Below are 13,242 nucleotides of genomic sequence, written 5' to 3' on the forward strand. Positions count from 1 at the left end.
TCTCTTGATTACATAAAATGAAGCTAGTATTTTAATTAAAGCTAACACAATAAAGGAAACACACAAATTTGGTGGGAGCCTAGTATATTTGTCAATAATCTAGTGTAGGGAAGATGAGGAAAGACGGTATATGGAATGTGAGGAATAAGCCAATACATAACTGATATATTAAAGGAGTTCACAAATTAAGAGTGAGTTGGAGATATCAGGTAAAGATCATTCAAATCAAGTTATTATATGAAAAACATATATATATATATAGTATAAATACAGTATACTATGATATACCACATTTTAATGTTATATATCCCCTATTTCTCTAAACATGGTAAGCCAAGGAGATAATTTGCATGTTCTAGATTATTATATCACCACTAGAGGCCCAGTGAACGAAATTCATGCACTGGTGGGGTCCCTAGGCCTGGTGGGTGATCAGGGCCTTCTGCTGCCTGCCAGGCCCTTCCTTTGTTCTGCACCATCCCCTGGTGGTCAATGCACATCATAGCATGCAGTCAAACTCCTGGTCAGTCAAACTCCTGAGGGGAAATTTTGCATATTAGCCTTTTATTATATAGGATGATTTATTTAGCAGCTTCCATGGCACAATATCACTTCTTCTATTTACAATTTTTATTTGTGCCTCATGGCAACTTTATGAAGTAGATGTTTTAATTCTAGAGAAGATTTAAAATTTGCCCTAACCGGTTTGGCTCAGTGGATGGAGCATCGGCCTGTGGACTCAAGGGTCCCGGGTTCGATTCCGGTCAAGGGCATGTACCTTGGTTGCGGGCACATCCCCAGTGGGGAGTGTGCAGGAGGCAGCTGATCGGTGTTTCTCTCTCATCAATGTTTCTAACTCTCTATCCCTCTCCCTTCCTCTCTGTAAAAAATCAATAAAATATATTTTTAAAAAATTTAAGTTGCTCAGCAGGACTAAATTCAAACATGGTCTAAAGGCAAAGCCAGCACACAATCCAGATGTGTCTAACTGTCAAACTTACAATGGGAAACACCCCTGTACACTTTACTGATCTTTATTTTCATCATATAGATATACAGATCCAAAGATCCTATAGTTTTTAAAAATTGTAAATTTACTTGATAGAGCTTCATGTTTTCTGAACTATTTGTAACACATTTAGATGGATTGCTGTTCCCATATATTTGACTTGCTCACTTTGCCATCCTGGGATTTTCTACAGATTACTAATACATATTAACTGGGGAACTGTATTATCAGTTTTCACATATTTCTGAAATACAATTGAAACTTTTTCCCCCACATAAACTAATACATAGTTCTCACAGCTGGCAAAATATTTAAAGTATCTACACCAAGTAAAGGAGCATAATGGACTTGGCTTCAATGTACAGATGCAACCTTTCAGCATCTGGGCTATATTAAGTATAGACATATAAATTTACTAGAGGCCCAGTGCATGAAATTTGTGCACTTGGGGGGGGGGGTTGTCCCTCAGCCCAGCCTGCACCCGCTCAAATCTGGGGCAGGATCGGGCCTAAAAGGGCAGTTGAATATCCCTCTCACAATCCAGGACTGCTGGCTCCCTACTGCTCATCTGCCTGCCTGATTGCCCCAAACCGCTTCTGCCTGCCAGCCTGATCACTCCCTAACCACTCCCCTGCCAGCCTGATCGATGCATAACTGCTCCTTTGCCAGCCCAATCGCCCCCAAATTGCCCACCCCTGCTGGCCTGGTCACCCCCAACTGCCCTCCCCTGCTGGTCTGGTTGCCCACAATTGCCCTCCCCTGCCAACCATGTTTGACCACATGGGGGCGGCCATCTTGTGTGTTGAAGTGACGGTCAATTTGCATATTAGCTCTTCATTATATATGATTGTTTTTCAGGAGACAAAGTGATTCTCATAAGCAACTATTTAAGCTAATAAAATGTTACAACGTCAGGAGTAGATATCTAAGCCAGTGAAGTTTAGTAGTTTATGAGAAGGTCTCTATATTCTCACAAATTCAGGTAAAACTAATCTTTATTCTTATTAAAGCAATAAATGATAAAAGACAAGTTTTCACTGATTTTAAACCTAATATCTTCATGCTTATTGACTGAATTTGAGAGAGGGATGAAGAAAGTAAACAAAAACAATGAATTCTATTATTTTTAGGGGGAATCTGCATTCTACTTCTTACCTAGTCTTAATTCTCAACCAATGTTCATCTCAAACATTATTTTCTAACAAGATTGCATATTAGAAATGTTAAATTGCCTTAGGTCACAAATTGGAGCCAATTAAATCTCAAAATGACCTGGAAAACTCAGTTTTATTTAATTGACTAGAGGCCCGGTACACAAAAATTTGAGCACTCGGGTCGGGGGGATACCTCAGCCTGGCCTGTGCCCTCTCTCAGTTTGGGACCCCTTGCGGGATGACCACCTGCTGGCTGAGGCCTGCTTCCCAGGGGATTGGGCCTAAGTTGGCAGTCAGACATCCCTCTGGCAGCCCGGCAGCCCTCGGGGGATGTTCACTTGCCAGTGGGGAGCAGGCCTAGCTACAGTCAGACATCCTTAGGGCTGCTGAGAAGTCAGGAGAGGCTCCCACCACCACCGCTGTACTGGTAGCCATCAGCCTGGCTTGTGGTTGAGCAGAGCTCCCCCTGTGGGAGCACACTGACCACCAGAGGGCAGCTCCTGCATTGAGTGTTTGGCCCCTGGTGGTCAATGTGTGTCATAGTGATCAATCATTCCCAGTCTTTCTGCTGTTAGGGTCAGTTTGCATATTACCCTTTTATTATACAGGATAGAGGCCTCATGCCCCAGTGGGGGCCAGCTGGTTTGCCCTGAATGGTGTTCCGGATCAGGGTGGGAGTACTGCTTGGGTGCCTGGCCAGCCTGGATGAGGGGCTGACGGCTGTTTTCAGGCTGCCCGCACCCCCAACAGGGTGGGGGTCTCCACTGGGGTGCCTGGCCAGCCTGGATGAGGGGCTGATGGCTGTTTTCAGGCTGCCTGCACCCCCTGCCTGATCACTCCTAACTGCTTGCTGCCTGCCCAATCGCCCCTAACCGCCTCTGCATCAGCCCCTGCTGCTGAGGCTTCATCCAAAAAGACGTCCAGAATGACGTCCAGAAGGTCGTTTGGCTGCCTGGTCTAATTAGCATGTTTTGCTTTTATTATTATAGATTATTATAGATATGTGTGTGGCAGGCCGATTTCATCATCTTTGTTCAAAACTCACAAATATTTAATAATTATTTTTGGGAAGAGAGTGTTAAATCCATAGCCCATCTTTGTTGGCAGGTTCTTCTGCTGAGGCTAACAAGCTCAAATCTTAATTTTACTTTTACTGTTTTTAAGTTTCTACCTCTTCATCCAAACACAATATTTCTAAGATAGACCCATAAAAGTGAACACGAAAATGGGATTATTATTTTATAGCACTTATAAATAGAGTTTGAGGGAATAGTGAATACCTACTTTAAGAACACTTAGATTTTGCCCATTTTTCAAAAAGATTGATTCTCTTTTTCTCTCTCCTTTTTTCTCATGTGCATACACCAATTTTGCTGACAATTAATATTTTATATAGTGAATGAAAGTACCTTTAGGAAGATATAAGGAGCACTAATAGTTGCCATTCACATTAACAAGAAAACGATATATTACATTTTAAATGAGACATTAAGAATAATTATAAGGTAATTGTCAAGTAAACCAATAGGACACTACCATTCATTTATTAAAATGGATTTTTAAAAAGCCATTCCACACTTCTGTAGAAGATCCTGATCTTACCCTGTCCTCCTCCTAGCTCCAGCTCAAGAAGTCTGCATTCTGCAAGATACCTGGTGTATCTTGAGTCCACATCCTCTCAGGAAGCAATTGTAGAAAGGGCAAGGGAGCTCTCTGGAGTCTCTTTCAGAAAGGTACTAGTCCCATTTGAGTGTTCCATCCTTATATACTAATCACCTCCCAAAGGCCCCACCTCCTAATACCATTACTTTGGGTTAGAATTTTAACATATGAAATTGGGGGGCACACAAACGAACAGTGTCTGCTGTGCAGTTTCTTGTGAAGAACTACATCAGTCATTTGGCATTGGTAAAGATATTGTGTTATAAATACCTCATTCTTTATTTTTATTGCTTAAAGTATTACATATGTCTTCTTTTTCCCCGATGGAAGCCCCCCACCTCCCGCCGCTCCCTACCTTGAAGGCAAGCCCCCACCGCCCCAGTGTCTGTATCCATTGGTTATGTTAATATACCTGCATACAAGTCCTTTGGTTGATCTCTAACCCCATTTTAATAAACACAAAATGTATCCTAACATCCCAAGTTCCATGCATAGCACCACCTCCTGTTTGTGTAAGTCAAATGTACTGGGTCATGATATATTATAGTTGAATTTTTGTTATGACTTTATTATTTTTTTTAAAATTTCTTTATTGATTAAGGTATTACATATGTGTCCTTATCCCTCCATTACCCCGCTCATCCCCCTCACTCATGCCCTCACCCCCTGTTGTGTGTGTCCATTGGTTAGGCCTGTATGCATGCATACAAGTCCTTTGGTTGATCTCTCCCCCTAACCCCACTCCTCTACCTTCCCTCTGAGTTTTGATGGTCTGATCAATGCTTCTCTTTAAAAATAATGAAGTGCTACTGCACAAAGGTTATGTAGGAGCTCAGTGAGAGGATCAGTTCAGCTTGGTGGTTCTGAGCATGGGATTTGAGGGCAAACTTCCTGAACCTGAATTCTGACCTTGCCATTTAATTATTTGAGTAAGTTCTTTATTATTCAGTTTTCTTATGTGTAATATAGATAAAATGTTACCAACTACCTCACAAGAAATTGAATGAGATGTATTTCTAAAGTGTTTAGGACAACATACAGTATATACTAAAGGCTACACGATTTGTAGTGATAATGATGGCTAACTTTTAGTGTTAACTTGAATGGGCTAAGACATGCCCAGATAGCTAGCAAAGCAATATTTCTGGGTGTGTCTGTGAAGATGTTTCTGGAAGAAATTAGCGTTGAAATCAATAAAGTGGTGAAAGATGATCCATGCTCGCCAATGTCAGTGCAAAGAGTAGAAAAAAGTGGAGAAATGGCACATTTTCTCTCTTCTTGCATTGAGATGTCCACCTTCCCGTGCCTGCAGACACGGGTGTCCCTGCCTTCACACTCTGAACATGCACCCCCTTCTCAAGTCTTCCACCTGAGACTGAGAGTTCCCCATTGGCTCCCATGGTTCTCAGGCCTTCAGACTCAAACTCAATTCCACCGCTGGTTTTCCGTTCCTTGCAGCTTGCAAACAGCGCATTATGGGACTTCTCTCCCGTAAACATGTGAGCCAATTCTTATAATAAATCTCATATATATGATTGGATCTGTTTCACTGGAGAACCTAATACAGTGATGATGATTTTTTAAATTTATTTGAGTAACTAATCAAATTTCCAAAGGGAATGATATCTAATACTTTCTTATGGCAAGGATGCAGAGTTGTGTGTTTGTGTGTGTGTGTGTGTGTGAATGTGTGTGTGAGTGTGTGTATGTGTGTGTGTGTGTGTGTGTGTGTGAGTGTGTGTGTGTGTGTACTGAAAAATGTCAGAGTGAGGAACAAGCCTGAGGAATTGACCAGGGACAGATCAAAGTTGGTTACTGTACTTAAAAATTAAATACTAAACATTGAGTATGTGATATATAATTCACAAATAATTTACTCCATAGAGAGGCCAATATAGCTATACTTACCTATAGGGAAAAAGAGAAATTAATAATTTTTATTTTAAAAATTAGGAAAAAAAGCAATTTAGCCACAATGTGAAGGTTTAAAGAATGAGGAATGGAAAATCAAAACAAGGCCATTAGAATAATCAGGAAAGGATAAGACCATGATCGGGGACAAGGACTGAAGTGATAGAGAGGGTGATGGCAGAGGCATTTCAAGAGACCATCCCTGAGCAGAGTTCATCATACATGCTCTAAATTTTAGTTGTCATGCTGGGTTGTGAGAATTCACTATCAGAGATGAGAGAGTAAAAAAGACCACAAATAAATCTGCTGTTTCTTCCTAGGCATGTAGGAGGCAAATGACACCATTAACTTAGCATCTGACCAGAAGAGAAGATTTCGCAGGAGAAGTAAGAAGTGAGGCCATAGAGTTTGAAGTAACTTTGAAGCCACATGAATTGACAAATCACATGTAATTCATTTCCTGGAAGTAGGTCTCTTTAGATAGCTAATTAAATTTAATTTACTTCAATGATCCAAATTACCTTAATTTAGCGATGTACTGGCAACATAAATCTTCTAACTGTTTGCTCTTTTGTTAGACAAAATGAACACATTTATGAACTCATTTGAATACAATGAGTACTTATTTTAATGGCATAGAGTACAAAGTGCCATAAAAATCCATCCTGGCCTGGCTTGTGTGGCTCAGTGCTTGAGTGCAGACCTGTGAACCAGGAGGTCACTGGTTCGATTCCTGGTCAGGGCACATGCCTGGGTAGCAAGCTCCATCCCCAGTGTGGGGCATGCAGAAGGTAGCCAGTCAGTGATTCTCTCTCATCATTGATGTTTCTGTCTTTCTCTCTCCCTCCCCCTTCCTCTCTGAAATCAATAAAAATATATTTTTTTAAAAATCCATCCTGCTTCTGATGGGAGAAGAGAGTTGAACAGCAGAGATAGTCAGGAAGAACATTTCTTTTTAGAACAATGCCTTCAGAAATGACTTCGAGAGTACAGGGAGGTCAGGTCAGAGGTGGTGGAGAGAGCGCTAACCAGATAGACTTCAAAAGGACTGTTTTAAATGGAGCATATACTAGGAGTATAATGAGGATGACACATTTGGTAGTGTCTGCATTTATTTTTGTAGTATATTTTTCCTTCCTGTTTTCTCCTTAAATTAAATAAAAGGCAGAATTTCACTTTGATCCACTAAAAAGCTAGCTAATGATTATAATTTAGATGCTGGCGTAGGGCAAACAGCTATTTATACAAATTATTGCCCTAAGCACCTGCTCCAATTTTTCATGTATTATGCTAACAGTGTTTTTTGTCTTAATTAAAAATGTTAATTAGTGGTGATATAAACAGCAAAAGAAGAGCTGGTAACATATGCAGAAGAATTTTACAGTATGTGCATAACTTTTTTCAAATTGATGAACTAAGCATGAAAGCAAGCTAAAACACTTAGAAACAGTGGAAAATTCTCAACTGAAGCTGAGATGATTCTCTGAGCATCAGACTAGGTTAACATATGATTGCTCTCTGCTTTCATATGTTTTGCTTCAAGCCTAATTATTGTACATTTATGAAGTTTGAACACTGCTGTGTTAATTTCAGTGTTGTGAATTTGGATTCCTAACATGCTTTTCCAGCATGTTCTTGCATTTTGATTTTTTTTCTGATCTTATCAACGGCATCCCCAGAACATTTCCTAAAATGTTTAGTAATTTTGCCTTTAAAAATCTACCCTGCAAATATAGGCAGGTGTCTACATTAGCCATTAAAAGGGGGTGGGGATAAAAGGGAAGTGGGCGGTGGATGATTTCTAAAGTATAAATAATCCTTTGTTTCTTGTCTTTGGAAGAAAAAAATCACAACTGACAGAAGTATTGCAATTTTCAATGCAATTCACCTAGGTTAAGGTGATTCTAAGTGAAGAGGATAAATTAGATTTCTTGTATTTCTCTTCAACATTTTAAGACATCTTTCCTCCATTAGGTCACCCTATCAGGATGTTTCTGGCTGCTTTATTGCCATACCAAACAAACAAATGGAAACAGAACAATTCAGTCAAAAAAGTGGGATGGAGTAATACAGCAATGTTCTTGTTGACATAATGCCCAACATATATCTATAATCTATGTATCTGATATGTCTTTCAACTGAACACATTAAAGTATTTTTTTATTTCCTTTAGAGAATTTTTTCTAGCATTTATTACAAGTTTAATAACTAAAATAATAAATATCATAATTCAAGGTTATTTTTAAATCAATTTTTCCTTTGTTTCTTACAGTGATTTAAGGGAAAATACACACAACAAAATCAATAAACTCCAAATACATTAAGTTAAATGAAAAAATTGTTTTATGGGCCCTTTTTTAAGTTATATATATATATATATATATAACTTAAATATATATATAACTTAAATATATATAACTTAAAGATATATATATCTTTATTGATGTCAGAGAGGAAGGGAGAGGGAAAGAGAGATAGAAACATCAATGATGAGAGAGAATCATTGATTGGCTGCCTCCTACATGTCCCCTACTGGGGATTAAGCCCGCAACCCAGGCATGTGCACTTGACCAGAATCAAACCTGGGACCCTTCAGTCCTCAGGCTGACGCACTATCCAATGAGCCAAACCAGTCAGGGCTATGGGCCCTTTTTAAAACAGAAATAGTCAACCTTATTGGAGATAGTGCAGTGTAATGGAATGTACATTGGAACTTATGAGATCAAGCTCCCAGTGCCCTGGTCTTCCTATGGCTGGTTTCTTATTTCCACTGGTTTCTGCACAAACATCATATTCTTACAGAACCTTTCTTCAAAACCTGGTCCCAAGTGGATTCCTCCTGTCTAAACACACATACAGCAGCTTGGCACATACTTGCTATCATCACTCTGTCTTATTTTTCTTTGTATTCCTTTTCAATTCATGAAATTCTTATATCTATTTGTTGACAAGTTAAGTAACATGAAAAATTCAAGAGAGCAAAGACTCTGTCTGCTCTTTTCTCTTCTAAGCTCTCAGTTCATAGAATAACTAGAGGCCTGGTGCATGAAATTCATGCACTCAGGCAGGGGGACATGTCCCTTAGCCCGGCTTGCACCCTCTCACAGTCTAGGAGCCCTCAGGGGATGACCGACTGATGGCTTAGGCCAGCTCGCTGGGCCTAAGCCATCATTCAGACATCCTTAGTGCTGTAGCTCTTGTACTTTCCAGCCATGAGCCTGGCTTCTGGCTGAGCTGTGCTCCCCCTGTGGGAGTGCACTCACCAACAGGCAGCAGCTCCTGTGTTGAGCGTCTGTCCCCCAGACTGGATAATTCTGTTGAAAGACAGAACTCTCAGTACGTTTTGATAAAGAAACAGAGGCTGACCTGAGAGTAAATTGGGTGGATTCATCTTGACTTTATTCACCCACCTAGATTTAGACTAATCACAAATTTAAAAAAAAAGAGCTCTAGAACCCTAAAATCCTTTACTCTTGGCTGAAGACTCTTATTTTCAATTATGTGAATTGAGAAATAATCCTCACCTCATTCATATCATTGGTTAAAACAAAGTTGAGAGTGTTGCCAACTATTGGAATCATGAGTCCAAAAAGCTCTGAACAGGTACAATGAGGGAATAAAAATAACAAGAAGGCCTGAAACGGGAAAAATGACTTAATTCATATAAGTCATTTTTATACTTAAAGACTTAGGCAGAAATTGCCATTTTAATTTAAGTATATTTATAATATTATTTTAAATGTGATTTATTACTTAGTTTATATATTAAACTTTTTTATCTTGTATACATCATTTATTATTCCATGTATAATGTAAATTTAAATATATCCTTAATATAACTTTAATGCATGGGGAGAGAAAGAACATTTGAAGTGTAAGGCAGATAGAGCTGGATTATGGGAAAACATTCTGGCATTAGAGAATGTTAACATTGTACCTATAATTCATTATGTGAAATAGAAAGCTTGAAAATATGAGAAGATGCCTAATTTTCCACTTCCATCTGTCCCCTGACTCTAAATTTCTTTTGTATCAGACAGATTTGGGGGATGACATATTTTTTTAATGCACCTATTTTTTTTTTTTTTTTCAGTTACCAGGGAGCTGTTTCCTCCTATATCTCCTGTGATTAAGAACCCAGGCACAGAGCCTTTGGTTTTCTACATTTGATGATAAAATGTTAAGGAAAACTATGTATATTTTGAGAGAATCTGTGCGTTCTTAGTTGTGTAGGGCTTCCTGGGACACGTGACCATCAAGCGAGGGAAGTTGGCACTAGAAAGGGTTTTGAAGCACAGCATACTGAATATCGCGTTTTCAGTTTATCCTACCTTCTTAGAGAGCACCAGTAAACAAAGAAGTAGGGAGACAGGGAAAGTGAAATGATAGTCCACAATTTAAATGTGAGAAGTGTTATTCTAGCTATAGTTATGAAAACGTAACTAGGAAATCAGACAAGAAGAGAAGGCAAATTGACTCCAGAGGAGGGGTGCAGCCAGGGGGACACAATTACACGACATTTGCAAAAGCCACAGAACAAAAGTTCCCACTAGAAAGGCATTTAAAGTGTTTAAATTATTGGATGCAAGTTTCTGCTTAATGATTAAATGTCGTTGTGATATCTCTCTCATGCTTTTTTCTCTGTTTTTTACAAAGTACTACATGTCTATGATCTATCCATTATGCTGTGAGCATATCTAAGCCATAGCTTCTAACTTCTTGACAGCACTCCATGGTGCCATCTGACACATTTTATCTCTCCACTCCCCAGATGATGGACAGTCAATTTGGTTCCCACCCCTTTCCCTGGCTAAGCATATGGCTGCAGTGAGTAACCTTCCACATGTCCCCATATGGTGCTTTCTAGAATGACTGCCAATTTCCACAATCTTACCAGCAAAGAGAGTCGCATCCCCGCTAACACTTGGCATTTTCCATACTTTTGATTATTGCCAGTCTTATAGGCTGAGACAGATCTTACTATTATTCAGATTTTTTTTTACTTACTAATGACTACAAATATTTTTCATATATTCATTATCTTCCATAGCTTCCTCTTCTCTACACTGAGTTTTACTTCCTTGCAAACTGTTTTCTACTTTTATTGTCTCTTGATCTGCACTTCTCTGCCTACTGTATATATGAAAGTCTAGTCATTTCTAGATACCTACAATATATCTTCACATCTTATAATATAGTTTAACTTTTACCATTCTTCCACTCAATGAACAAAAAATTAAAATTCAGATGTAATCTATTAATTATGTTGTTCTTATTTTGTGATTTTGAATTTTTTCCCATAGTTTATTTTTATTTTTTAGGTGACATCCTATATAATAAAAGCCCAATAGGCTAAGTGTCCGGTCGTCCGGTTGTCTGTTCAACCAATCAAAGCATAATATGCTAATAATATGCTAAGGCTGCTCAATCACTCCCTACGATGTGCACTAACCACCAGGGGGAGACAATTGCTTGGCCAACCAGTTGCTATGACGTGAACTGACCATCAGGGGGAAGACACTGTGCCTGGTAGGTTAGCTTGCTGCTGGGGTCCATCTGATCAGGACTGAGCGAGATGGGACAGACATGCCCTGGAGCCCTCCTCCAGTCTCTCTCCTGCTGGCCAACCTCCCACATCCCTTCCCAGCCCCGATCGTGCACTGGTGGGATCACTCAGCCTGGCCTGCACCCTCTCACAATCAGGGACCCCTCTGAGGATGTCGGAGAGCTGGTTTTGGCCAGATACCGCTCAATGCAAGAACCCCCTGCCTGATGGTCGGTGCACTTCCATAGGGGGAGAGCCACTCAGCCAGAAATCGGGCTCACCGCTGGCAAGTGCAACAGCGGTGGTGGGAGCCTCTCCTGCCTCTGCAGAAGCATTAAGGATGTCCAACTGATGGTTTAGGTCTGCTCCCCAGGGGTAGCGGACCTAAGCCATCAGTTGGACATCCCCAAAGGCTCCCAGACTGCGAGAGAGCACAGGATGGGCTGAGGGACCCCTCACCCCCCAAGTGCACAAATTTGGGGAATTGGGCCTCTAGTTGGTTAATAAAATTATATAGGCTTCAGGTTTATAATTCTATAATACATCATCTGTATATTGTTTGTTTAAAGCTTCTTCTCTACCCCAGGACAGAAAGGTATTTTGGATGTTTACTAAGTATATGCTAAGCCTTTAATCCAACTCATCCATTTTCATATGTATGAAAGGAATCCAATATTACTTTCCCCAATATGCTAATTCATTTTCTAACAACATACACTAAACTTTCTGAAATTTACCCAATATATAGTGTTGGTGCTACTTTAGAATATTATAAATTTCCACTTGTGCCTCTGTCTACAGTTAGCTCATTGTTTTTAATAACTAATGTCCCGGTGCACCAAATTGTGCACAGGTGGGGTCCCTCAGGGTGGCCTGTGGGGATCAGGCCAAAACCCACCATCCAATGACTCCTGCATCTCCTTCCTTCTGCTCCCACTCATCCCGGCCCCACTGTACCTGCCACAGGCTCACACACAATCAGTCCCAATCGGGAGAGGCTTGAGCTGCCGCAGCAGTGCTCACCAGCTGTGAGCCCTGCACCGTCTTCCTGAGAGGAGTGGCCTGTATGATCAGGATGAAACCAGCTCTCTTACATCCCCCTAGGGATCCTGGATTGTGATACGGCACAGGACAGGCCGAGAGACCCCACCAGTGCATGACTGGGGCTAGAGATGGACTGCGGGAGGGCTCTAGGGCATGTCCAGCCCATCTCCCTTAGCCCCGATAGGCTGGACCCAAACAGCAAGCTAACATACCAGTTGGAGCATCTCCCCCTTGGTGGTCAGTGCACATTATAGCAACTGGTTGACCAGTTGACTGTCTGCCTCCTGGTGGTCAGTGCATGTCATAGTGAGCAGTTGAGAGGCCTTAGCATATTACACTTTGATTGGTTGAACAGTCAACTACCAGGTGACCAGACACTTAGCATATTAGGCTTTTATTTTATAGGATAGTTTACTTCTTTCTTTCTTAGTTAATAATTTACTATTGTTATTGTTGCTATTATTAAATGTTATCATGATTATGGATTTGAAGCATAAAAGTATGTTTTTTATCTCTGTATGCAAGCCTCCCTCCTTATTATTTTTACTAGAGGCCTGGTGCACAAAAATTTGTGCACTGGTGGGGCGAGGGAGTTCAGCCGACCTGTGCCCTCTCACAGTCTGGGACCCCTCGAGAGATAGCCACCTGCTGGCTTAGGCCCGCTCCCCAGGTGACAGATGGCAGGCCCAATCCCACGGTGCCTGCCCCGCCTCCCCGGGTCCCAGATGGCAGGCCCGGATCCCAGATGGCAGGCCCAGATGGTGGCGGGGCGGGCAGCGGATCGTGCTGTCCCACCCCGCCGCCCCAGGTCGCACATGGGCAGCCCGGATGGTGGCAGGCAGGTGGTGGCTTGCACTGTGCTGCCCCGCCTGCAGTATGCAAATTTAATGGCCATCTTTGTTGAGTTAATTTGCATA

General features: G+C 41.0%; 1 protein-coding gene across 1 annotated transcript in view; it reads right to left on the bottom strand.

Moving 5' to 3' along the window:
* The window catches only part of LOC308512088 (dnaJ homolog subfamily B member 1-like), a gene marked incomplete at its 5' end in the record, with an annotated part of 34,598 nt that extends 29,274 nt beyond the window's left edge, over window positions 1–5,324 (bottom strand). Inside the window, one exon of the mRNA XM_081081881.1 lies at window positions 5,132–5,324. Within this exon, the coding sequence (XP_080938007.1) occupies window positions 5,132–5,324 (193 nt within the window). The remainder of the gene's footprint in view (window positions 1–5,131) is intronic.
* Window positions 5,325–13,242: the final 7,918 nt, after the last annotated feature.

The sequence above is a fragment of the Myotis nattereri genome (assembly GCF_964212035.1).
Source record: "Myotis nattereri genome assembly, chromosome: 1".
Classification (NCBI taxonomy): Eukaryota; Metazoa; Chordata; class Mammalia; order Chiroptera; family Vespertilionidae; genus Myotis; species Myotis nattereri.